The sequence below is a fragment of the Scyliorhinus canicula genome, chromosome 2, assembly GCF_902713615.1.
Source record: "Scyliorhinus canicula chromosome 2, sScyCan1.1, whole genome shotgun sequence".
NCBI lineage: Eukaryota > Metazoa > Chordata > Chondrichthyes > Carcharhiniformes > Scyliorhinidae > Scyliorhinus > Scyliorhinus canicula.
This window is the reverse complement of record NC_052147.1, coordinates 116,519,786-116,547,145: the sequence shown is the minus strand read 5'-3', so window position 1 is coordinate 116,547,145 and position 27,360 is coordinate 116,519,786. Positions and strand designations below refer to the sequence as shown.

Sequence of the window (27,360 nt, the reverse complement as noted above, 5' to 3'; positions counted from 1 at the left end):
TTTTGTTTCCGATGAACACCAAAGAAAGGTACCAGGTAAAGAATAATGAAAATCCAAGAGGTTTTAGATGTCAGTATTGTGAGGTTGGTCAGGCAATTCTCTAATTTAATCTAATTTACAATGCTGTCAGACTATCTTCGGAGTATTATATTGAGTTCTGGCGACTGTACTACAGGAACATAAGAATGAACAATTCTGCTGAACACTTGCAAGTTTAATTTCATGATATCTGGCTGATCAGTAAATATTTGCACGCGTAACATTGTGCAGTTCACTCGCAATTTGATACCTTCCATGTTGGTGGTCTTGTGCCGCAGTTTCTGGAAGCTCCGGGTTTGACTCCCCTCCCAGGACTTGATGATCAAGGCAGATACATTGATAACAGGTTGAGTATTAACCTGTAAATCTTTCTAACATCCACCATTGGCAGTCAGTAAGAGCAGAAGAGATTCTTGGCAGCCACATGATGGAAAGGAAATTGGAGTCTCTACCCTCACTATCATAGCTCCACATTATAACATACATGTAAAAGTACATGCTACCACAGCAAGTCGGGCTCCCTGAGTGAACTGCAACACAGTCACCACAAGTTATCTGACCAGCTATATTATATAGATATTTACCACAGACCACATATACTCGTGATGCGACTTTAATTTACTTTTTAGATAATCATCACAAAATATTAACTCATTGAATAATATCACATCCAGTTTAATGACAGCTAAAAACCACGAAAAATGTTACATACATGCATTATTAATTAGAATGAAGACCACAGCATCAGCAATGCCAGTTTGTAACTATAGCAGAATTTAGAAATAATGCTTTAATGATATTCTATATTCTATCTAGTTCATTATCAGAAAATGAATCTACCTGTACATATCGATTTGATCTTTGATTATATTATACATTAAGTTAATTAGAAATCAGATGGGGAGATGGTGGCATTGCGGACCAGAGGCTTATGGTCTGGGTTCAACTCCCACCACGGCAGCTGGTGGAATTTAAATTCAAATAGTAAATCTGAAATATAAACCTCACCTCAACTATCATTGATTGTCATAACAACCCATCTGGTTCACTAATGTCCTTTAGGGGAGGAAATCTGCCATCCTTATCCGGTCTGGCCTACATGTGACTCCAGATTCACAGCAATGTGGTTGATTCTTAACCACCCTTCGAAATGGCCGAGCAAGCTACTCATAGAATCATTAAATCCCTACAGTGCTGAATGAGGCCATTGAGCCCATCGAGTCTGCACCGACCCTTTGAAAGAGCACCCTACCAAGGCCCACGGCCCACCCTATCCCCGTAATCCCACCTGACCTTCACATCTTTGTGACACAAAGGGACTATTTGGCATGGCAAATCCACCTAACCTGCAAATCTTTGGACTGTGGGAGGAAACGGAACATGTGGAGGAAACCCCCGCAGATATGGGGGGAAAGTGCAAACCCCACACAGACAGACACCAAAGGCCGGAATTGAACCCGGGTCCCTGCCGCTGTGAAGCAGCAGTGCTAACCACTGTGCCACCATGCCATACTCAGTTCAAGGGTAATTAGGGATGGGCAACATGTGCTGGCCTTTGCCAGAAATACCCATTAAAGAAAAAAACAATATTTTTGTCATTCAGCCTAAATTTATTACTATAACTGCGTTGTCTTACACAGAATTACTGAGAGTGCATTTTAGCAGCCTGGTAATAAGATGTGACCTACCTGTCCAGTGCAATGACAGTAAAGCTGAGAACAGTGACGGAACAGAAGACCTTGTGCAAGAATTTGATAATTTTACAGAAGAGCAGTGTGTAGATCCACCAGCAGCAGTGTGGACTGGCACTCAGGATGATATCGAAAGGCACACAAAAGACACTTGCACAGATACCAGCACAGGCCAGGTTTTTGATGAAACGGTTTGTGACGGACTTGAATACTGACGTGCGGCATGTTGACCATAACACCATCAGGTTTCCTGCAGCAAATAAAGTGGCAAACTGGTGAGAAACATGCGGGGATAAAATGCAGCACAGGCCAAATGGGGTTTTGTTTGGATGTCGCATGATTTTTTTCACATAATGTGCCTTTAACACATGGCATGCAAAAAAAAAAATCCGCATGTTTTGTTTTACAGAGGTGACAGCACAAAGGACTGGATAACATACAGGAACAAAAATGCCTGACACATATTTGCTTCTTCGATTCCACCATTCTCCCCATCTCTCCTGGAACTACTAAATCTTGTATTATTCTACATGTATGACCTTTGTAGCCATTACTTAGCAGTCAGTGAGCATTATTCGGCTACTTGACTATTTGCAGGTTTATAGTCCTGCCTAACCCTCAGAAACACGATTGGGGCAAAAATCAGTTTTGGGTGACTTATTTTTTCTTTTCGCATCTGAAAAACATTGTCACATTCCTTGTCCCACAACTGCTCCAGTTGAGATAAGCTAGGTCAAGGTTAAGAACTGAATGTAAAACTGACAGTCACAGTTCATATGATTTTGCAGCACAACAGATGGTGTCTTAGCTTAGTGTTTTTCAAACTTTTTTTCCGGGGACCCATTTTTACCAACCAGTCAATCTTCGGGACCCACAGCAGCCGACCATCACGACCCACACCGTCCGAACTTCATGCCGGTCGACTTTCGCAACCCACGCCGCCCAAACTTAGTGACCCACCACTTTAATGTGATAGGTGAGCCTGCTTGGTCCTACAATCTCACTTGTTTTGTTATTCAGCATTACATTTCTGTATGGGTTATTCATCAGAGGTCCTGGAGCTCATACCAGCACTGCTTTCTCCTGTTGTGGACTCTCCTGAACAACTCACGCCACCACTGCTTTATCCTGTTGTGGATTTTCCTGAGCCACTCACTCTAGCAGGCTTAGTTCTGAGATCCTGGCCTGTTTGTGTCTCTGGCCTTTTCTTTCTTATTACAAAACAATCCATCTTAAATTTTTCAGTCCTGGTGCTTATTTGCTGCTGACAAAATGGAGGAATCGCTATTGCGCCCAGAGCACGTGACATCAGTGTTTGAGTCACGTGACCTGCACTCTGCCTCGCTTCAAGCAGGAAGACTGATTGAATTTTCAAAAAAATCTTCTCCTGGGTCAGTGTGCTGACGTCAGGAGGAGGCGATGCTTCTCACTGGGCTCCGGGCATGCGCACTGATGAGCGGGCATGCATGCACAGCATGCCCGCATTTAAAAGTCGGTTGTGGCCGTCATTTTAAAAGCCCCTCACAGCCGGCATTTTTTAAAGCCGGCCGTTGCGTGTTAATGCCCGTGATCGGGAACGCCGTGATGGATGGCCCCGCAAATCTCCCGACATCCACCCATGACCCCAACATTGAAAATGACTGCATTAGCCCATTAAATTATGGAGGGAGGTTAGCTGGCATTTATTTTCAAAACAAATTAATGTGTAGTACTAGCTTTTATATGCTCGGCCATGAGAAGACAGGATATTATTCTTCTGGTCTCCAAATGAACACCTTCAAAGGTTATTCCTTTGAATTAATAGGAAACTGTAACTTCACAAGAAGATGAAAAATTGAGCCTAATCCGCCATTCAATATGATCGAGGCTTTCAATATGATCTTGAACTTCAACTCCATTTTCCCACCCACTCCCCCATATATATGTTCTAAGGAGAGTAAAGGGTTAACAAGATGATGTTCATGTATATTAACACTAGATAGCATCACTGAGTAGTCTTATAAAAGGCTGCGTCTCTAGGCATTCTGGGAGAAACTGCTGGAAAAGTTGATGTAGAAGGATATTGTATTAGTATGATAATGTAGAAGGATAATGTAGTAGTATAAAATAAACTAGTTTTGATTTAAACATATAGCTTTATCTTCTTTGTCAACACTACGACTTTGGCTATCTTGGAGAACAATACAAGGAATATAACAAATTGTTCTTGGCTCGATTGGTCCATGATTTTGTGGAGGCTGAAGTAATTCAGCCATCCAACCAGATTCTAGATTTTTTAAAATAAATTTAGAATACCCAATTATTTTTTCCAATTAAGGGGCAATTTAGCATGGCCAATCCACCTAGCCTGCACATCTTTGGGTTGTGGGGGTGAAACCCACACAAACACGGGGAGAACGTGCAAACTCCACACAGACAGTGACCCAGAGCCGGGATCGAACCTGGGACCTCAGCGCCGTGAGGCAGCAATGCTAACCACTGCACCACCGTGCTGCCGGATTCTAGATTGTTAAATTATTTCCTCGAGATTCAATTCCATTTGTTTGTCTTCAGAAGCTCAAGTTGAAAAATTTAAACCCTTGAGCCCACTGTCTGGTGGAGAAAGAGAGGAGTCAAATCGAACATGGGTTGATGGAGCCTGGGAGAGTCCAGCAACACGGATCAATCCATTACTGCTGAAACCTGATGTTTAGATGGGAACAATTTGTACTCTGAAAGACAACTTTTTTAGAGTACCCAATTTTTTTTTCCAATTAAGGGACAATTTAATGTGGACCATCGACTTACCCTGCGCATCTTTGGGTTTGTGGGGTTGAGACCCACGCAGACACGGGGATAATGTGCATATTCCACATGGACAGTGACCCGGGCTGGGATCGGCGCCGTGAGACAGCAGTGCTAACCACTGTGCCACCCTCTCGGGAAGACACTTAATCATATTTACAACACATTCAACCAATATCAACAGTAAGAAGTCTTACAACACCAGGTTATAGTCCAACAGGTTTGTTTCAAACACGAGCTTTCGGAGCACGGCTCCTTCTTCAGATGAATGGAAAGGCTTGTTCCAGAAATGTTTATATAGACACAGTAAGAAGTCTTACAACACCAGGTTAAAGTCCAACAGGTTTGTTTCAAACACGAGCTTTCGGAGCACGGCTCCTTCTTCAGGTGAAGAATTCTTCAGATTCACCTGAAGAAGGAGCCGTGCTCCGAAAGCTCGTGTTTGAAACAAACCTGTTGGACTTTAACCTGGTGTTGTAAGACTTCTTACTGTGCTCACCCCAGTCCAACGCCGGCATCTCCACATCATATATAGACACAGTCAGAGATGCCCCGGAATGCGAGCACCTGCAGGCAATCAAATCATCAAAGATGCAGAGAGAGAGGTAACTCCAGGTTAAAGAGGTGTGAATTGTCCCAAGCCAGTTCAGTCGGTAGGCCATTGTCAACTTGTCAGACTACACCCTTCAACCAGACGAAATCGAAGTCCTCAGCAGAGGGCTCAATTTCTGCACCACCACCAAAATGGACCCCATCAGTGTCGCGGCAGATACGGAGGAATTCATCAGGCGAATGAGGCTCCGGGAATTCTTCCACAGACCCCAAGAGGCCGACAGCGAACCCAGGGACACGACCAATGAACCGGAACAGCAGACCGCGAGATCTGCAGTGCAGCAACCGAAAAGGAAAGAGTCAAATTGGACCCCTCCGGAAGGCCGCTGCCCTAGACTCGACATGTATGCTCAAGCCGTCAGAAGTCGTGTCAATGCCAGATTCATCACTCGCAATCACAAGGCAGCCTCAAACGTCACCCAAGCACAACGCAACGCCATCCGCACTCTCAAGACCAACCGCAACATCGTCATCAAACCAGCAGACAAAGGAGGGGCCACCGTCATACTGAACAGAACAGACTACTGCAAAGAAGTATACCGACAACTCGACAACCAGGAACACTACAGGCAGTTACCCGCAGATCCAACCAAGGAACACATCCGCCAACTCAGCAGACTGATCAAGACCTTAGATCCAGACCTTCAGAACACCCTACGTGCTCTCATCCCACGTAATCCCCGCATTGGAGATCTCTACTGCCTCCCGAAAATACACAAGGCCAACACACCAGGCCGTCCTATCGTTTCAGGCAATGGGACCCTGTGTGAGAACCTCTCTGGCCACATCGAGGGCATCTTGAAACCCATCGTACAAGGTACACCCAGCTTCTGTCGCGACACGACGGACTTCCTACAGAAACTCAGCACCCATGGACCAGTTGAACCAGGAACATTCCTCGTCACAATGGATGTCTCGGCACTCTACACCAGCATCCCCCATGACGACGGCATTGCTGCAACAGCCTCAGTCCTCAACACCGACAACTGCCAATCTCCAGACGCAATTCTGCAACTCATCCGTTTCATTCTAGACCACAACGTCTTCACCTTCGACAACAAATTCTTCATCCAGACGCACGGAACAGCCATGGGGACCAAATTTGCACCTCAATATGCCAACATCTTCATGCACAAGTTTGAACAGGACTTCCTCACCACACAGGACTTTCAACCGATGCTATACACCAGATACATCGATGACATTTTTTTCCTTTGGACCCACGGCGAGACATCACTGAAACGACTACACGATGACATCAATAAGTTCCATCCCACCATCAAACTCACCATGGACTATTCTCCAAATTCAGTTCCATTCTTGGACACACTCGTCTCCATCAAGGACGGTCACCTCAGCACCTCGCTTTACCGCAAGCCCACAGATAATCACACGATGCTCCACTTCTCCAGCTTTCACCCGAAACACATTAAAGAAGCCATCCCCTATGGACAAGCCCTCCGTATACACAGGATCTGCTCAGACAAGGAGGAGCGCAACAGACACCTACAGATGCTGAAAGATGCCCTCGTACGAACGGGATATGGCGCTCGACTCATTGATCGACAGTTCCACCGCGCCACAGCAAAAAACCGCACCGACCTCCTCAGAAGACAAACACGGGACACCACTGACAGAGTACCCTTCGTCGTCCAGTACTTTCCTGGGGCGGAGAAACTACGACATCTTCTTCGCAGCCTCCAACACATCATCAGCGAGGATGGGCATCTTGCCAAGGTCATCCCCACACCCCCACTACTGGCCTTCAAACAACCGCGCAACCTCAAACAAACCATTGTTTGCAGCAAATTACCCAGCCTTCAGAACAGCAACCACAACACCACAAAACCCTGCCAGGGTAATCTCTGCAAGACATGCCAGATCATCGACATGGACACCACCATTACACGTGGAAACACCACCCACCAGGTACGCGGCGCATACTCGTGCGACTCGACCAATGTAGTCTACCTCATACGCTGCAGGAAAGGATGTCCCGAAGCGTGGTACATTGGCGAGACCATGCAGACACTGCGACAACGAATAAACGGGCATCGTGCGACTATCAACAGGCAGGACTGTTCCCTTCCAGTTGGGGAACACTTCAGCAGTCAAGGACATTCAGCCTCTGATCTCCGGGTCAGCATTCTACAAGGAGGCCTTCAGGAGACGCGACAACGCAAAATTGCTGAGCAAAAACTTATAGCTAAGTTCCGCACGCATGAATGCGGACTCAACCGGGATCTGGGATTCATGTCGCATTACATTCGGCCCCCACCAACAAGCCTGGACTTGCAGAGGCCTACCGACTGAACTGGCTTGGGACAATTCACACCTCTTTAACCTGGAGTTACCTCTCTCTCTGCATCTTTGATGATTTGATTGCCTGCAGGTGCTCGCATTCCGGGGCATCTCTGACTGTGTCTATATAAACATTTCTGGAACAAGCCTTTCCATTCACCTGAAGAAGGAGCCGTGCTCCGAAAGCTCGTGTTTGAAACAAACCTGTTGGACTTTAACCTGGTGTTGTAAGACTTCTTACTGTGCTCACCCCAGTCCAACGCCGGCATCTCCACATCATGGCAACCAATATCAAAGCATTTGTAACATCAATAGTGTTTATATATGTATTAACATATATTAACAGTAGTTTACTATATTGAAGTTCTGAATCCTTACTTGTACTGAACGTAAAAGTGTATTTTTTATTTAGTTGTGTTGAATGATGTCTCAATAATCTACTACATACGGTAAGTAGCATAATAGTTTTTTACAAAGAGATATAAACTCACCATTTATTGGAATTTGGCGAAAAATACTCATGGAGCATATTCATAGAATCCCTACAGTGCGGAAGATGATCATTTGGCCCATCAAGTCTGCACCGACCTTTTGAAAGACCACCCTATCTAGGCCCTATCCTCCGTCCTATTCCTGCAATCACACCATAAGGAGCAAATTAACATGGCCAATGCACCAAATCTGCACATCTTTGGACTGTGGGAGGAAACCAGAACATCCAAAGGAAACCCACACAGACAGGGGAGAATGTGAAAACGCCTGTCATCCGAGGTCAGAATCATATTCGCATCCCTGGTGCTGTGAGGCATCAGTGCTAACCACTGTGCTACTATGCCACCCATTTGTCTTGTTAACTTTTACATATTGACTCCAAATTTTTTTTTAATTAAAATGTGTAGGCGGCACCGTGGCACAGTGGTTAGCACTGCTGCCTCACGATTCCGACCCTGGGCCATTGTCCGTGTGGAGTCTGCACATTCTCCCCGTTTCTGCGTGGCTCTCATCCCCACAACCCAAAGATGTGCAGGGTAGGTGGGTTGATCATGTTAAATTGCCCCTTAATTGGGGAAAAAAAAAGAATTGGGCACTTTAAATTTATTTCAAAAAAATTAAAATGTGTTGCTGGGTATAACAGCGTTAAAGAACAAAGAAAAGAGAATAACAGACACCTGCAAATTGCCCCTTCCAAGCCACACACCATCCTGACTTGGAACTATATCGCCGTTCCTTCACTGTCACTGGGTCAAAATCTTGGAATTCCCTTACTATGACTATACCTAGATCACATGGACTGCGGCAGTTCAATACGTCGGATCACCACCACCTTCTCAAGGGCAATCAGAGATGAATGATAAAATGCTGGCCCAGCCAGCGACACCCATGTCCCATGAAAGAATATAAAATAATACATAATATATGGGAAGACCGCACCTGGAGTATTGTGCAGTTTTGGTCCCCTTATTTGGGGAAAGATGTAGCATTGGAGGCAGTTCAGAGGAGGTTCACTAGATTGATTCCAGAGATAAAGGGTTTGTCATATGAAGAGGGATTGAACAGTTCAGGCCTATACTTTCTAAAGTTTAGAAGAATGATAGGAGATCTAATTCAGGTATAAAAGATGCTAAGTGGTATGGATAAAGTAGACGTTGAGCGGATGCTTCCTCTTGTGGGGCATTCTAAAATGAGAGGTCATAATCTTAGAATAAGAGGTAGAAAATTGAAAACAGATTTGAGGAAATACTACTCCCAAAGGGTGAATCTGTGGAATTTGCTACCCCAGAATGCGGTGGATGCAAGGACAGTAAGTAAATGTAAGGAGGAGTTAGACAGATGTTTAATTGGTAATGGGTTGAAGGGTTATGGAGAATGGGCAGCACAGTGGAGTTGAGGTCAGGATGGGATCAGCCATGATCACATTGAGGGTGTTAGGCCCGGGAGGCTAAATTGCCAACGCCCGCTCCTAGGTCATGTGTTCAAGGGAGGAGATGCTCTGGCTGATTTCGCAATCCAGCTCTTGGTCTGTAACATTAGGGGCTGGTTTAGCACAGGGCTAAATCGCTGGCTTTGAAAGCAGGCCAACAGCATGGTTCAATTCCTGTACCAGCCTCCCCGAACAGGCTCCGGAATGTGGCGACTAAGGGCTTTGCACAGTAACTTCATTTGAAGCCTACTTGTGACAATAAGCGATTTTCATTTCATTTCATTTTCATTTGTGGGTAGCAGATGAAGAACATATCAGCCATGATAGAATGGCGGAGCAGACTCGAAGGGCCGAATAACCTAATTCTTAAGGTCTTATGAGCTATGGCAACCAATGATAGCATTAATCTCCTCTAATGCTTAGATTATATTAGCAATTTATAATCATTGCTTGACCCTCAGAACAAAGTTATAGTCTTGAAATCGACTAGCTTTACTGAATTGTCTTTGGATAACAGGAACGCGGCAGAATAGCTTTATTCAGATACATTTCTAAGGTTTTTAACTGCCTGTCATTAACAGGTACAGATGGATAACTCATTCCGAAGCATTCATTCATAATGTCCATCCACACTGCAAGATTAATGATCATCTCCCTGTCACCACAGGTTTATTCAGTAATAATGCGTCACTGATTGCTAAGGAATAACACGGTCAATAAATATAACTTAGAATTTCCAATATCTCAACAGCAGCTGAATTTTTTATGGTCAACTCAACGTGGAGCACAGGCTTCAAAATTAAAAGCTACATAGATACAGAAACTTGAAGCTCTGACAAACTGAAGCAATAAAATTGTAGCAGGAGGTCAGTTGGATACTGCTGTCCTTTTATTTAACAACATTTAAAAATCAAAATACTTTTTAAATGACTGACATATAAAATAGCTCAACTCCAGAAAGATCTAATAGCCATCAACAAAACCACATTTATCAATCCAGAAAGGAAAATTAATTTCAAATCTACTTCGGACAGAACCTTTCAAGCTGCACAGTTGGAATGGACTTTTATACTTTTGAAAATATCATTGAGCACAGTGACCCTGCAATAAATTTGGTCACAATTGAAGTCAGCGTTGAAGAATGAATTGCATCTCTACTTAATATCTGTTCCTTTACTCAAATTGAAATGATTTATAAAACTTTTCAACTGTGGCAATCTATAATTGCTGTCGTGTGACTGATGAATTCTCAGGTAAGTCTTCGGCTAAATGCAGCACACACCATAAAACCTTATTTAATTTGTTCTGCGTCGCCTAATCTGCAAGTGGGATTGCATTGTCTGAAAGTTGCTGCACTTCCATGAATCAATAAATATCAAGGAGAGCTCCCCCAAATTTACAATATGCTAATTTGGCTGCTTTTCCTCGGAACTGGTGACTCATTGCATTCCAGGTGATAGCACCCATGAAAGGCAGACATCACAAATTGGCCACTGTGCATGCACCGAGTGACTGAGGTAAGATTGTGTGATGCACAAAACATCCAATGTAACAAAAACATTGTTTCCTGTGGCACCTTTGTAATGATGTCCTGCTGTGTCCTGCATGCTACCGTGCTGCCCTTCCATGGTGATTAGCATAAATGCTTCACAGCTCCAGGGTCCCAGGTTCGGTTCCCGGCTGGGGTCACTGTCTGTGCGGAGTCTGCACGTCCTCCCCGTGTGTGCGTGGGTTTCCTCCGGGTGCTCCGGTTTCCTCCCACAGTCCAAAGATGTGCAGGTTAGGTGGATTGGCCATGCTAAATTGCCCGTAGTGTCCTAAAAAGTAAGGTTGGGGGGGGTGGTGGTGGGGGGGGGGGGGGGGGGGGGGGGGGGGGGGGGGGGGGGGGGGGTGGGTTGTTGGGTTACGGGTATAGGGTGAATACGTGGGTTTGAGTAGGGTGATCATTGCTCGGCACAACATTGAGGGCCGAAGGGCCTGTTCTGTGCTGTACTGTTCTATGTTCTATGTGTCCCAGCATTACCAGACCCGACTGACAGTGCAGCAGCATTTTTTTTTTAATAAACAATTTTATTGAGGTAGTTTTTGGCTTTATAAACAGTTACAGACATCATCAGAAAGGAAGCAAAAAAGGCAAAAATGTGCAAACATCCACGTACTTTCAATACTTCCATCATAACATATTGCACAAGCCCGCTCCCCTCCCACCGGTACTACCCGCCATATTTTCCCTCCTACTCTACCCCCCCACCTCCCCCCCCCCCCCCCCCCCCCCCCCCCACCCCCTGCTGATGCTCACTCTCCCGCAAAGAAGTCAATAAATGGTTGCCACCTCCGGGCGAACCCCTGCACAGATCCCCTCAAGGCGAACTTAATTTTCTCCATACCCAGGAAACTCGAAATGTCCGCAAGCCACCACTCAGTCTTCGGGGGCTTTGAGTCCCTCCGCGCCAATAGTATTCGTCGCCGGGCTATCAGGGAAGCAAAGGCCAACACATCGGCCTCTTTCTCCCCCTGGATGCCCGGGTCTTCCGAAACCCCAAAAATTGCCACCCCTGGACTCATCACCACCCTTGTTTTTAGCACCTGGGACATGACCCCCGCAAATCCCTCCCAGTACCCCCTCAGCTCAGGGCATGCCCAGAACATGTAAACATGGTTCGCTGGTCCTCCCGCGCACCTAGCGCATTTGTCCTCTATCCCGAAAAATTTGCTCATCCGAGCCACCGTCATATGGGCCCGGTGAACGACCTTAAATTGGATCAGCCCGAGCCCAGCACATGTCGCGGTCGAGTTTACCCTACTCAGGGCCTCTGCCCACAGCCCATCCTCCATTTCCCCGCCTATCTCCTTCTCCCATTTAAGTTTCAGTTCCTCTGTCTGGGACCCTTCCTCCCTCATGAGCACCTTATAAATACCCGAGACTCTACCCTCCCCTTCATCCCTCCCAGAGACTATTCTGTCTAGGATCCCCATTGGTGGGAGGCGCGGGAAAGATGGGACCTGTCTACGAACAAAGTCCCGCAACTGTAGGTATCTAAAATCATTTCCCCTTACCAACCCAAATTTCTCCTCCAAGCTCCTCAAACTCGCGAAGCTCCCTTCCAGGAACATATCACCCACCCTTCCCGCCCCTGCTCGCCGCCATACTCGGAACCCCCCATCCATTCTGCCGGGGGCAAACCGATGGTTTTCGCAGATTGGCGCCCAGACAGACGCCCCCATCTCCCCCACATGCCTCCTCCACTGGCCCCATATCCGCAGGGTCGCCACCACTACCGGGCTGGTGGTGTACTTGGCCGGCGGCAGCGGTAGAGGAGCCGTGACCAGGGCTTCCAAACTGGAGCCCCTGCACGAAGCCGCCTCCACCCGCTCCCAAATAGACCCCGTACCCACCATCCACTTCCTTATCATAGCGATGTTGGCCGCCCAGTAATAATTGACCAGACTCGGCAAAGCCAGCCCTCCCTCGCTGCGGTTCCTCTCCAACATCGCCTTCTTCACCCGCGGAGACTTTCCCGCCCAGACAAAGCTCATGATCAGCCCGTTAACTCTTTTGAAGAAGGACTGTGGGATAAAGATCGGGAGGCACTGAAAAATAAACAAAAATCGAGGGAGGATTGTCATCTTTGCAGTCTGCACCCTCCCTGCCAGCGACAGCGGGAGTGCATCCCATCTCCGAAACTCTCCCTTCATTTGCTCCACCACCCTGGCCAAATTTAACTTATGCAGCCTGCCCCAGTCTCGTGCCACCTGGATTCCCAAATACCGGAAATTTTCCTCAACTAGCCTAAACGGTAGCCCTCTCAATCTGTTCTCCTGGCCCCTTGCCTGGACCACAAACATTTCACTCTTGACCGTATTTAATTTGTATCCTGAGAACTGGCCGAACTCCCTCAGCATTCCCAGTATAGTTCCCATCCCGGCCACTGGGTCCGACACGTACAGGAGCAGGTCGTGTGCATAAAGAGAAACCCTGTGTTCAACCCCGCCCCTCACCATCCCCTTCCAACCCTCTGCGGCTCTCAGCACAATCGCCAGCGGCTCTATGGCCAGCGCAAACAGCATCGGGGAGAGCGGGCAGCCCTGCCTGGTCCCTCGGTACAACCTAAAGTCCTCCGACACTTCTCTGTTGGTCCTGACGCTGGCCCTCGGGGCCTGATATAATAATTTGATCCAATCCACCAATCCCTCCCCAAACCCAAACCGTCCGAGCACCTCCCATAGATAGTCCCACTCCACCCGGTCAAAGGCCTTCTCGGCGTCCATTGCCACCACTACCTCCACCTCTCTACCCGCCGGGGGCATCATTATCACATTGAGCAATCTCCTCAGATTGGCCGCCAGCTGCCTACCTTTCACGAACCCCGTTTGATCCTCCCCAATCACCTCCGGTACACAGTCCTCCATTCTACCCGCCAGTACCTTTGCCAGGAGCTTGGCGTCTACATTAATCAGGGAGATTGGCCTGTAGGACCCGCACACCTCCGGGTCTTTACCCCGCTTCAATATCAGAGATATGGTGGCTTGTGCCATTGTCGGCGGCAGGGTCCCTCTGTCCCTTGCCTCATTGAAAACCCACGCCAAGACCGGGCCCACCAGCTCAGAGAACTTCCTATAAAACTCTACTGGGTATCCATCCGGCCCCGGGGACTTCCCCGACTGCATGGCCTTTAGGCCCCCCAATACCTCCTCTACTCTAATCGGGGCCCCCAGCTCTTCCACTCGCCCCCCCCCCCCCCCAACTGTTGAGAATGTTAACCCGTCCAGAAACCTTTTCATCCCCTCCGGTTCTTCCAGCGGCTCCGAAGTATACAGCTTACGATAGAAGTCCCGGAATACCCTATTCAACTCTGCCGGATCCTCCACTTTGCGCCCCCCCTCGTCCCTCACTCTACCTATTTCCCTGGCCGCCTCCCTCCTCCTGAGTTGCTGCGCTAACAGTCTGCTAGCCTTTTCCCCATACTCGTACACCACTCCCCTCGCCTTCCTAAGCTGTTCCACGGCCCTGCTCGTGGATAGTGCCCCCAGTTCCGCCTGTAGCCTCTGCCTCTCCCTGAGTAAAACCTCCCCCGGGGACTCCGCGTGCTCTTCATCTATCCGACCCATTTCCCTGACCAATCTATCCATCTCTGCCCGGTCTGCCTTGGCTCTGTGGGCCCCAATTGAAATCAGCTCCCCCCGCACTACTGCCTTTAGCGCCTCCCACACGGTCGCCGCTGAGACCTCCCCAGTGTCATTCACCTGCAGGTAATTTTTTATACATTTCCGAAGCCTCTCGCAGATCCCCTCCTCCGACAGCAGTCCCACATCTAGCCTCCATTGCGGGCATTGATAACTCGCTCCCCCGAACTGCAGGTCCACCCAATGCGGGGCATGGTCTGAAATGGTAATTGCTGAGTATTCCGTGTTCTTTACCTCCCCCATACAGTCCCTGCTTATTACAAAAAAATCTATCCTGGAATATACTTTATGGACGTGCGAGTAAAACGAGTAGCCCCTTCCTGTTGGCTGTCCCTCTCTCCAGGGGTCCACTGCCCCCATTTGCTCCATAAACCCTTTCAGCTCCCTTGCCATTGCTGAGAGTCTACCCGTTCTGGGACACGACCGATCCAAAGTCGGATCAAGGACCATGTTAAAATCCCCTCCCATTATTAGCCTGCGAGAATCCAGGTCCGGGATCTTCCCCAGCACTCTTTTAATGAAGTCCACGTCATCCCAGTTCGGGGCATATATATTCACCAGCACCACTCTTCTCCCCTCCAGTCTGCCCCGTACCATCAGGTATCTGCCCCCCCTGTCTGCGGATATGCCCTCTGCCTCAAATTCCACGCGCTTGTTGATCATGATTGCCACCCCTCTGGACTTCGAGTCCAAGTCCGAGTGGAAGACCTGGCTAATCCAGCCCTTCCTTAGCCTGGTCTGGTCTGACACTTTCAGATGTGTCTCCTGCAACATAATTACGTCCGCCCTCAGGGCCCGCAAGTGCGCGAACACCCGCGCCCTCTTAACTGGCCCATTCAGTCCCTTGACATTCCAGGTGATCAGCCTGGTCGGGGGGCACATCCCACCCCCCCACCCCGCCGGTCAGCCATAGCCTTTCTCGGGCCGGCCCCTGATCCGTGCGTCGCGCCATTCCTGGCCCGCCCTTTGTGCAGCAGCATTTTCAATGGTCAAAGTTAGACAGGAAGCAGGCAGCATTTTTTTTTAATTGTTTTAGGGGACATGGGTATCACCAGCTGGGTATTGTTCGGGCACATTGCTATGGATCTGGAGTCACATGTGGGACCAGGTGAGGATGCCAGATGGGTTTCTACTGCAATGGTTTCATGGTCATTATTAGACCTTTTAATTCCAGATTTTTATGGAATTCAAATTTCACCATCTGCCATGGTGGGCTTCGAATCGGGGTTCCCAAAGCATTACCCAGGGTCTTGGGGTCACTAGTCCAATGGCAAAGACTATTAGGCCACCACGACCCTAGAATAATTGATGTTTGTAGCTTCAAGCCAAATAGAATATGTCAGTCTTACCTTTGGTTGGCCAGATGCTGCATAACGACAGAGTGATGAGAGCTGACTTGTTAAAAATGGCTTAAGAATGAGTGGCGACTTGACTTCCGGGCGGCGAGCGAGGAGGTCGCAGGGAGAGGGGCTCCCGCAAGCGGCAGACAAGAAGAACAAACCCCCCCCCCCCCGACAGGCCGGACGGCGGAGGAGGAGCGCCGGCAGAGGAGCCGGAGCGGGAGCGGAGGAGCCGGAGCGGGAGCGGAGGAGCCGGAGCGGAGGAGCGGAGGAGCCGGAGCGGGAGCGGAGGAGCCGGAGCGGGAGCGGAGGAGCCGGAGCGGAGGAGCCGGAGCGGCAGCGGAGCGGCGACAGGGGGGCCCAACAGCAGCAGGTCCATCCCCTCTCCCTCCCCCCCCACGCGGGCCAGGAGCGGTGCGGCGGCGGCGGCGGCCCCTCTTCTCTCCCCCCCCCCCCCCCACGCGGGCCAGGAGCGGTGCGGCGGCGGCGGCCCCTCTTCTCTCCCCCCCCCCCCCCCACGCGGGCCAGGAGCGGTGCGGCGGCGGCGGCCCCTCTTCTCTCCCCCCCCCCCCCCAGCCAGCAGCGGGGACACCCCCCCCCCCCCAGCCAGCAGCGGGGACACCCCCCCCCCAGCCAGCAGCGGGGACACCCCCCCCCAGCCAGCAGCGGGGACACCCCCCCCCCCCCAGCCAGCAGCGGGGACACCCCCCCCCCCCAGCCAGCAGCGGGGACACCCCCCCCCAGCCAGCAGCGGGGACCCCCCCCCCCCCCCCAGCCAGCCGCGGGGACACCCCCCCCCCCCCCAACCGGCAGCGACCACCGGCCCACTCGCCCTTCCCCCCCCCCCCCAACTGCTGTGACCACCACGTGGCAAAGACAAAGGGACTCTCTCTCTCTCCTGGTTGAGTGGGGAAAGAAGACAAAAGAAAAAAGAGACTTGTATTTCTGTTCTTCCCAAAAGAAAACTGGTAAAGAGAAAAGGGGTAGGGGAAATAAATTAAAAAAAAAATATATATATATATATATATACATATATAGATATATAATAATAAATAAAATAAAAATAGGGTGCGGAAAAGGGGGAAAAAGAAGAACAAGGAGAGAAGAAAAGATGAAGGGGAAGGGGGAGAAAAAAGTGCCAGAAGGGAGCCAAGAGAAAGGGGGCACCGGAAGTAGACTGGGCAAAGGGAAAGCCAGCTCGGGCGAACGAGTCAACACGCGAAGCGGCGGGAAGGATGCTTCGCCGCATCCAGAAGAGCTGGACGGGCGGGCAACCTCTCCCCTGGGGTTAGAGGGGGGCGTGAATTGGAAGGAAGCCTTTGCCGAGGTGGTGAGGGAGCAGCTGCAGGCAATCAAGGCAGAGTTAAAAGCAGACGCAGAGGCCGCAGCACAGGCAGCAGTGACCAGGGCCATGTCAGGGGTGCAGCAGGTTCTGACCAGATTGGAGAAGAAAGTGGATGCCCAAGGGAAGATACTGGAAGCCCAAGGGAAGATACTGGAAGCCCAGGGGGCAACCATTAAAGAGCTGGAGAAGGCAGCGACTGACGCGAGCGACCGGGTCATATCCCTGGAGAGGGGAATGGTGAAACTGAGTGCAACACAGGGGAGCCTGAAGGGCAGGGTAGACGACCAGGAGATCAGCTCGAGAAGGCAAAATATTAAGATAGTGGGCCTGCCAGAGGGGATAGAGGGTAGAAATCCCACAACATTCATGGCTGCGATGCTGGGCTCCTTAGTGGGGCGGGAAACTTTTCCCACCCCACCGGAAATGGACAGAGCTCATCGGTCACTGCGCCCGAAGCCCAAGGAAGGGGAAAAACCGAGAGCAGTTATAGCCAGACTGCACCGGTACCGGGATAGGGAGACAATCCTGCGCTGGGCCAAGGAGAATAGAGCCTGCAATTGGGACGGGCACGCCATCCGAATCTACGAGGATTTTGGAGCGGACATAGCTAAGAGACGGGCGGAGTTCAACAGAGCGAAAGCAGCTCTCTATAAGAACAAAGTACGTTTTGGTATGCTGTACCCAGCAAAACTCTGGGTCACATACCAACACAAGGAATATTTCTTTACAGCCCCTGCCGAGGCGAATAGATTCGTCGAGGAGCACGGGCTGGAAAAACGCCATGGGAAGTAGGGACGAGGGGCCCATGGCAAGGAGATACGTCATGCCGACGGGGGGGTGGGGAGGGGCGAGGCAAAGCCAGCCCCCTCCCCCCTGGCAGGAACACCCAGAACGGAAAACAACCCAATGCCCAAGGGCCCGCTCCAGGTGGGAGGCCAGGCCCCGGCACGAGGGAACGGGAGTACTGGAGAGGGGAGAGGGGAAGCGGGACAGCAACCTCCGAGAGGGGAGCCACCGTGCTAGCAGGAAAGCTAGCGAAGGGGGCGCGCAACAGAGCAGGGCCGCAGCGCACCCCCAACAGGGGGGAAGGCGCCAGGCAGGGGAGGGGGGGGATCACCCATCAAAGGTGGGAGAGCAAATGGGGACAGGAATGGGGGAGAGAGGGGCAATGGAGGGGTACACAGGGGTATCCCCGAAAGGGATAGAGCGGGGGGGGGGGGGCACTCGGGGGGCGAGAGACCAGGGAGGGGAAACGCAGGGACGAAGGGACAAAAGAGGCCAGTAAGGGAATAGGGCCACAAAGTGCCACAGACAAGGGCTCGAAACAGGGAACTGCTGCAAGCACCCACCCAGTACGGTCTGTGGGTGAAGGGGCCCCCCGGAGTGCAGGGGACTACCCGCGTGGCGGACACAAAGTGGACGGCCATGGCGGGTGTCCCCGGGACAAGGGGGAACCCCGGAGCGCAGGGACCCGACCGCATGGGGAGAGCAGTGATAGTGGACATCCTGGACGGCCCCCTAACAAAGGGAAACCCCAGAGGGCAGGGGCGCGTCCACCGGACAAATATGGTTAACCCCACAGGAGCAAGGGGGCAGAAGCCCCCCACCAGAATAGTCACCTGGAACGTAAGGGGACTTAACGGCCCAGTGAAGAGATCTAGAGTCCTCACCCACCTTAGAAACATGAGGGCCGACATAGTCTTCCTCCAAGAGACGCACTTGAGGGAGCAGGACCAACTGCGGGTAAGAAAGGGCTGGGTGGGACAAACCTATCATTCCTGTTATGGGGCAAGGGCCAGGGGGTTGGCGATCCTGATTGGCAAGAGGACAATGTTTAGGGCGACAAAGACGGTTACGGACCCAGGGGGACGGTATGTCATGGTCAGCGGGGCCCTGGATGGGGCGCCGGTAGTTCTAGTTAACGTGTACGCGCCCAACTGGGACGACACGAGCTTCATCCAAAAGACCATGGCAGAAATCCCGGACATAGCGACGCACCGACTAATCATGGGGGGGGACTTCAACTGTGTACAGGACCCAACGACGGACAGATCAAACCCCAGAACGGGGAAAACCTCAAACATGGCAAGGGAACTCAGCCACTATATGGAGCAGATGGGAGCAGTAGACCCCTGGAGATTCGCCCACCCGGGGGAGAAAGAATTCTCTTTCTTCTCCCCAGTACACAACGTGTACACCAGAATTGACTTCTTTGTGGTGGGGAAAACGGTGCTTCCAGAGATAGACAAGGTGGAATACTCCGCAATTGTGATATCAGACCACGCTCCACACTACATGGATGTGCGGCTAGAGACGGGAAGGGCCCAGCGCCCCAAATGGAGGTTGGACGGTGCCTTACTAGCTGACAAGGCCTTCAGCGAAAGGATAGCGCAGGCCATAGCGGAGTACACTGAGATCAACCAAAACGGGGAGGTCTCACCCTCCACGTTCTGGGAAGCGCTTAAGGCCGTACTAAGAGGGGAAATCATAGCCTACAAAGCGCAAAGAGATAGGGAGGAAAGGGTGGCTAGGCAGAAGCTGGTCGACTCCATACTGGAGGTAGACCATAAATACTCCGAGGCCCCGACTGTAGAACTCCTGGCGGAGAGAAAAGAATTACAAAGGAACTTTGACCTGCTCTCCACCAGGAAAGCAGTACACCAACTCCGCCAGGCACGCGGGGCCCTATACGAACACGGAGACAAAGCCAGCCGCCTGTTGGCCCACCAGCTGAGAAAGCAGGCAGCCAGCAGAGAAATTGCGCAAATCAGAGATACCAGAGGCACGTTGGAAACAGAACCAGAGAGGATTAACAAAACCTTCAAGGCCTTCTACCAAGAGCTGTACACCTCAGAGCCCCCAACGGGGAAGGCTGGGATGAACCGGTTTCTTGACGGACTGAACATACCAGTTGTGGGAGAGGGCAGAAAACGGGATCTGGAAGCACCACTAGCACTGGGAGAGATCATGGAGAGCATTAGCTCCATGCAGGCGGGGAAGGCGCCGGGACCGGACGGATTCCCGGCGGACTTCTACAAAAAATTTGCGACAGCGCTGGCCCCGCACCTGCGGGAGATGTTCACAGACTCGCTAGCTAGGGGCACGTTGCCACCCACGTTAGCACAGGCCTCAATCTCGCTGATACCTAAGAAAGACAAAGACCCAACGGAATGTGGGTCATACAGACCCATATCTCTGCTGAATGCAGACGCCAAAATACTGGCCAAAATCCTAGCCAAAAGGCTAGAAGACTGTGTACCTGAGGTGGTCACAGAGGACCAGACGGGCTTTGTCAAAGGTAGACAGCTGACCGCGAACATCAGGCGCCTGCTGAACGTGATAATGACCCCCTCCGGGGAGAGAACACAAGAGGTGATCGTCTCCCTGGACGCAGAAAAGGCCTTCGACAGAGTCGAGTGGAAATACCTCATAGAGGTACTGGAGCGGTTCGGGCTTGGAACAGGGTTCACCGCTTGGGTAAAGCTCCTGTACAACGCTCCCATGGCGAGTGTACAGACCAACAATACCAACTCCCAATACTTCCAGCTGCACAGGGGCACCAGACAAGGATGCCCACTGTCCCCGCTGCTGTTCGCACTAGCAATTGAACCGCTAGCAATCGCGCTCAGGGCAGCAAAAAATTGGAGGGGGATCCGAAGGGGAGGTAGAGAGCACAGAGTCTCACTCTATGCGGATGATCTGCTCCTCTATATCTCGGACCCACAAAGCAGCATGGACGGAATCATCGCGCTCCTGAAAGAGTTTGGAGCCTTCTCGGGCTACAAACTCAACATGAGCAAAAGTGAGATCTTCCCATTACACCCGCAAGGGGGGGGGGGGGGGCAGCACTAAAGGGGCTGCCGTTCAAACAAGCCCGACATAAATTCCGCTACCTGGGGATCCAAATAGCCCATGACTGGAAAGGGATCCACAAATGGAACCTCACCAGCCTGACGGAGGAAGTTAAAAAGGACCTGCAAAGATGGAACACACTCCCGCTCTCCCTCGCGGGGAGAGTTCAGACGATCAAAATGAACGTACTGCCCAGGTTCCTCTTCCTGTTTAGATCCATTCCGATCTACATCCCCAAGGCCTTTTTCAAAGCGCTGGACAAACTCATCATGGCGTTCGTATGGGGGGGTAAAAATGCTAGGATCCCAAAGAAGGTCTTACAAAAAACAAAAACCAGGGGAGGGTTAGCCCTCCCGAATCTACAATTCTACCACTGGGCAGCAACAGCCGAGCGAGTAAGGGGATGGATCCAGGAGCCAGAAGCTGAGTGGGTGCGTGCGGAGGAGGCCTCCTGCATGGGAACCTCCCTCCGGGCCCTCGCCACGGCAGCACTCCCATCCCCACCCAAAAAACACTCCAGCAGCCCAGTGGTGACAGCCACCCTCCAATCCTGGAACCAACTGCGGCAGCAACTTGGCCTGACCAAAATGTCGAACAGGGCTCCCATCTGCAACAACCATAGGTTCAAACCAGCACTGACCGACGCCACCTTCAAAAGGTGGAGGCAGGACGGGGGAACATTGACAGTCAGGGACCTATACACGGACGACAGGATCGCAACACTGGACGAACTGACAGAGAAATTTCAGCTAGCTGGGGGGAACGAGCTACGGTACCTGCAGCTCAAAAACTTCCTACGAAAGGAGACAAGGACGTACCCACAACCGCCACGACAGACACTACTGGAAGACCTACTGGACGCAAGTATCCTAGAGAAAGGGAACTGTAGTGACATGTATGACCGACTGGTAGATAGGGACGACACCGTACTGGACGCAACAAGGAGGAAATTGGAGGACGACCTGGGGATGGAGATAGGGTGGGGACTCTGGAGCGAAGCACTGCATAGGGTCAACTCCACCTCCACGTGCGCAAGGCTCAGCCTGACGCAACTAAAAGTGGTACATAGAGCCCACCTAACAAGAACCCGTATGAGTAGGTTCTTCCCGGAGGTGGAAGACAGATGTGAGCGGTGCCAAAGAGGCCCGGCCAACCACGCCCACATGTTCTGGTCTTGCCCCAGACTTGTGGAGTACTGGACAGCCTTCTTCGAGGCTATGTCCAAAGTGGTGGGGGTGAGGGTGGAGCCATGCCCGATAGTGGCGGTCTTCGGGGTTTCAGACCAGCCAGATCTATTCCTGGGGAGGAGGGCGGACGCCCTTGCCTTTGCCTCCCTGATCGCCCGCCGTAGAATCCTGTTTGGCTGGCGGTCAGCAGCACCGCCCAGAGCTGCGGACTGGCTGTCCGACCTCTCGGAATCTCTCCAAATGGAGAAAATCAAATTTGCCATCCGAGGGTCGGACGACGGCTTCCACAGAATGTGGGAGCCATTCATGCAACTGTTCCGGGACCTATTTGTGGCCAATGTACAAGAGGAAGAATAGTCGGGGGAAGGTAGCGGGAGGGGGGGGGGGGCTACAGGTTCGTTACGGGGGTTCGATGGCTAGCTAAGGCCCAAAACCAAGCTAAATAAACATGTTGAGGGGGGGGGGGGGGGGGCGCAGTTACTACTACGAAGATGCTTACCTGTAAATATGTATGTTAATTTTTGCGTGTTTGTTTTTGTTTGTTTTTTTTTTTGTTTCTCTCTCCTAACAATTTGTAATTTGTTCAATATAAAATACGAAAACTGAATAAAAACATTTATAAAAAAAAAAAGAATGAGTGGCAAGCTCTTTCAGCATGAATTTTTAGAGATGAATATGATTCATTCGGAGGCAGGGCGAACAGCAGGAGGAGAGAGACACCAACTCTAAAATGGCCACCATCCAGGAGCGAATCAAGAACTACAAGACAGCGCCGTTCGACGCCCGTTTCCCCAACATGAACCAGATGCGGAACTGTTAACAGAACTACCTGGATTTTAATCGATGTCAGTAAGCCCTTTCAAAAACTGACAAAGGTGTCTTGCTCTGCAACTGGTTCCACAAGGTCTACAAGTCCATCTGTCCAATGTCTTGGGTTAACAGGTGGGATGAGCAGTGTGAAGCTGGGACCTTCACTGGCAAGATCAAGACCACCATCAGTTGTGCATTCCATGCCTGCCAGGCTTGACCCCCCCCCCCCCCCCCCTCTGATCTCGCTACACGTCATATAGGCTGTTGAGATACAGGGGAGTTTAACAGCAACGCCCCCTACTCTTATTTATCTAACTTAGTTCCAGTGCTTGATGATGAGGGGCTGGTTTAGCACTGGACTAAAGAGCTGGCTGACAATGCAGAACAACACCACCAGCGTGAGTTCAATTCCTGTACCGGCCTCCCTGAGCAGGTGCCGGGATGTGGCGACAAGGGGCTTTTCACAGTAATTTCATTGAAGCCTACTTGTGACAAGCTATTATTATTATTATGTATGGAACTGTTTGTCTGTTACATTCTCTGAAAATAAAGGCTTCAAGCAACTTCTTGAACACTGAATGAAAAAGATGGATGTGATAATGTACAATGGTGGAAATCCATATACAGCTAAATTTGACTCACTTTTAATATTTGTGTTTTGGAAAAAAGTTAAACAAAGAACAGAAGAATGAAAAGAAAAAGAAGGAATAACAATTGTATCACAGCTTTCATATCCTCAGAGTGTTCTATTCTGCTTTACACCCAATTACACTGACATTTAGTCACTGTCGTTTTGTGGGTAAGCGTAGTAGTCACTTGGCAGGCAAACAGGAATTGAATAAATCGCTATTAATCTGTTTCAGTCACATTGGTTGATAATGAATGGTGGCCTGGACAAAGGGGGAGCTTTGTCTCAATGGTATCAATCTCATCGTTGATCCAGGGGATTGCAGCTCAAGTTCCAACTCAAGCACTTAATCCTAACTGCAAAACTTTGCAGTACTGACGGAATGCTGCACGGTCGGAGACATCAACATTTGAATGGAACATTAAACCAATGACCCAAGTGCTCTCTCATGTGTATGTAAAAGATCCCTTTGGCGCTGTTTCATAAAAGAACTGTATCCTGGCCAACATTTATAACTCAGCCAATATGACAAAAGTTAATTATGTGGTCACTGTCTCATGGCTGTGTTTGGAAGTTTGTGGATACAAATTGGCTGCTACATTTCAACAATGGCTACATTTCAAAGAGTTCTTCGTTGGTTGCAAAGTGTTTGGAGATGTCCCAAGGCAATGTTTTCCAAACTATTTTTCCCAGGACCCACTTTTGCCAACCATCAGACCTTCGGGACCCACATCGGCCGCCTTTTACGATGCACGTTGTGTTCGCGTACCTTTAATGTGCAATGGGAGCCTGCTTGGTCCTCACAATCTCACTCCAATCATGTTCACGGGGGGAAGGGCAATGCACATATCAGTTACAGACTTCAGCCAGTTTCTTTGTGCCATCTTCATCTTTGTGAGAACAGAAAATCCAACTGTGCTCATGTAGGTCATTGTGACGGGCAATAGCAACAAAATGCTTGTTTTACTCAGCATGGATACTCCTGGGAGATGCCACTCCAGAATGCTGACAGCCTCATGTGCCTTTGGTATGTTTTTAATGTGCTGTCACAGGTCAAGTACAGTATTTATCATTTGGAGTCAGCTGTAAGTAAATAACTGACTCTGAGGTCTCAAACACAAAATAAGTTTTTCACCACCAGTTTTGCAAAATCTGAAACTTCTCTCATTTGGCAGTACTTCTCTACATAACAACCCGCAATGCCTTTGCATCCTTTGCATTGGCACAATTGACAAAACCACACCTGAAGAAATCATCTTTATATTGCTTTGTTCCGAGTTAAGTTTCTCCTTTGTCGGCTGCTAATTAGAGGCCCTGGAGCTCTGTGCAGAGCTGGACTCTGCAGCTCTGCAGCTGGACAGAGCAGAGACACTGGAACTGCTCTACCCTGCCCTGGACTCTAATGCGCAGCTCTCTCCAGCAGATTCAGATGTGAGTTGCTGGCCAGTAGGGACAGTGCCTATTTGTGACTGGCTGGCTCCATTTTCCGATTCATCATGCCTTGCTTGCCAGCAGCTAGAAAATTGAAGAAGCGCTCCTTCATGATTTAGCTCCAAAAGTATGTGCATACAAGTTTTCTGATGCCGAGTGTCCGTGCAGCGCCCGTGACTTGCTCACTTCTGCCGCTTAAGATCGGAAGACTGCACCCAGCCTAATTCTGATCCCATTTAAAAGCCGGTAGCAGGCACCATTCTCAATTTAAATGACTGTTGGGCGCCTCTCCCATGACCAGGACCACCGCAGGAATGGCACGACCCTCCCAACACCTGCCCCCCGGGACTCAACCCGTACTTTGAAAAATACCGGCCCACGGTCATGAGAAGTGCTGTACGAATGAAAATATTTATTTTCTCTTCTACCAATGTGGGATTTACTAACTGACTGCTTCAGTTTATAATACATAATTTGCAAGGAGGCACTTTGAATAATAAAGCAGTTTCACGCAACTGATTAAATGATGTGCTCAAGCCTTGGAGTGGGGCTTGGATGCTCAACCTCTGACTCAAAAGCAAGAGTTTGAGTTCTGCATGAGCCAATGCTTTTAGCAGTTAAAACAGCAACTGCAACGCTGCAGCTGAATAAAATTTAAGAAAGTAATCTTTTTCCATTCTGTTGGTTTTGGATGTCAAGAAATAAGACACAGAGTTGGTTTGCACAGATGAATTTCAATTAGGCTGTTTGAATTATGCTACAACACAGACCTGCTGTACAAAATGATGGTGTTTGACTGATGTTAATGTTTGTACTGTTAGTTAAGATCATCTTGAAAAAGTATGGTAAATATAATTTATCTTAATAACCTCATAACATGGGCAAAACTGATGTTTGTCAGAATGATTATAGGTTATCATCCTGATTTTTGTCCTCATGAAAAAATCAGAAAAGCTCCATCACAGCCACAATAAGCTCGCTTACACAATGGATCTCAACTATTACGGAATATTTGGTGATTAATTAACCTTCTTTTATCTGCCTGATAATTTATCACTAAACTGATGATGAGAGCATTCAATATGATTGCCTAAGAGGAGGCTGGACAAGATAGGCCTGAGTGGTGTAGTGAGTCAGAACGCTGCTGTTTCAGCTTGAAACCATTTCAGCTCGATTGGAATGACATCTCTGATATGTTAAAGAGGCACTTGTTGTCTTGATGAAAGATCGTTGAAATGTTTGCTTTCTCTCGCTCTCTCGCGCGCAGGCACTCTCTCTCACACACAGATGTTCCACTTGCCTGGTGCTTGCAGCATTTTATATGGGGCTGGTTTAGCACAGTTGGCTAAATAGCAGGCTTGTAATGCAGAATAAGGCCAACAGCACAGGTTCAATTCCCGTACTGGCCTACCCAAGCAGGCGCCGGAATGTGGTGACTAGGGGCTTTTCGCAGTAACTTCATTGAAGCCTACTTGTGACAATGAGTGATTGTTATTATTATATTTTTATTTCAGCATCGGCGGTATTTTGCTTTTGTCTCCTTGACATGAAGCGTGGAAACCACAATGTGAACCATCTATAGGGTAAAATGTTCCAGAATTTAGCAGCAGCAGTAGGGAAACTGGAAATCAAAATCATCATTGGTGTTCAGGAACACGATTGGAATCTGGTACTAGTTTAGCTCAGCTGGATGAACAGTGAGGCTCGAGCTAGGCCAGCAAGGGCTGGGGTTCAATTCCTGCACTGGCTGGGATTACTCATGAAGGCCCTATCTGAGGTGTGGTGATCCTCAGGTTAAATCAACACTAGTCAGTACCTCCCTCCAAAGGAGAAAGCCTATGGTCATCTGGGACTATAGCAATTTTACTTTAATAGGAACAATGTTAAATGTGTTTTATTCTTTCATGCCATGTGAGCATCACTTGTAAGGCCAGCATTTGTTGTCCATCCCTAATTACCCTTGAACTGTGAGCCCTGTATGACCATTTCATGAGGACAGTTAAGAGGCAACCACAATGCTGTGGCTCTGGAGTCAGGTGTAGCCAGAGCAGGTAAGAATATTAGTCAACCAGATATATTTTGATGATAGGTTTAGCTTTCTATTCCAGATTTATCCCAGCTATCATCATGGAATTTAAACTGATGTCTCCAGAGCATCAGTCTGGGCCTCTGGATCATTACAGTGAGATTACCACTAGGCCACTGTCAAGTGTTCCATTCAGTTATCTTTTGCCT

The 27,360-nt window shown here is 49.6% G+C and overlaps 1 protein-coding gene and 1 pseudogene across 3 annotated transcripts in view; one reads left to right on the top strand and one right to left on the bottom strand.

The window, feature by feature from the left end:
• gpr176 (G protein-coupled receptor 176) overlaps nt 1-27,360 on the bottom strand; it is a 90,495-nt gene that overhangs the window by 29,968 nt on the left and 33,167 nt on the right. For all 3 annotated transcript variants that reach the window (XM_038785678.1, XM_038785661.1, XM_038785669.1), the window contains exon 2: nt 1,728-1,980. In XM_038785678.1, the coding sequence (XP_038641606.1) occupies nt 1,728-1,972 (245 nt within the window). In that variant the 5' untranslated portion in view covers nt 1,973-1,980. The remainder of the gene's footprint in view (nt 1-1,727; nt 1,981-27,360) is intronic.
• Nucleotides 22,987-23,283, top strand: LOC119962473 (annotated as a pseudogene).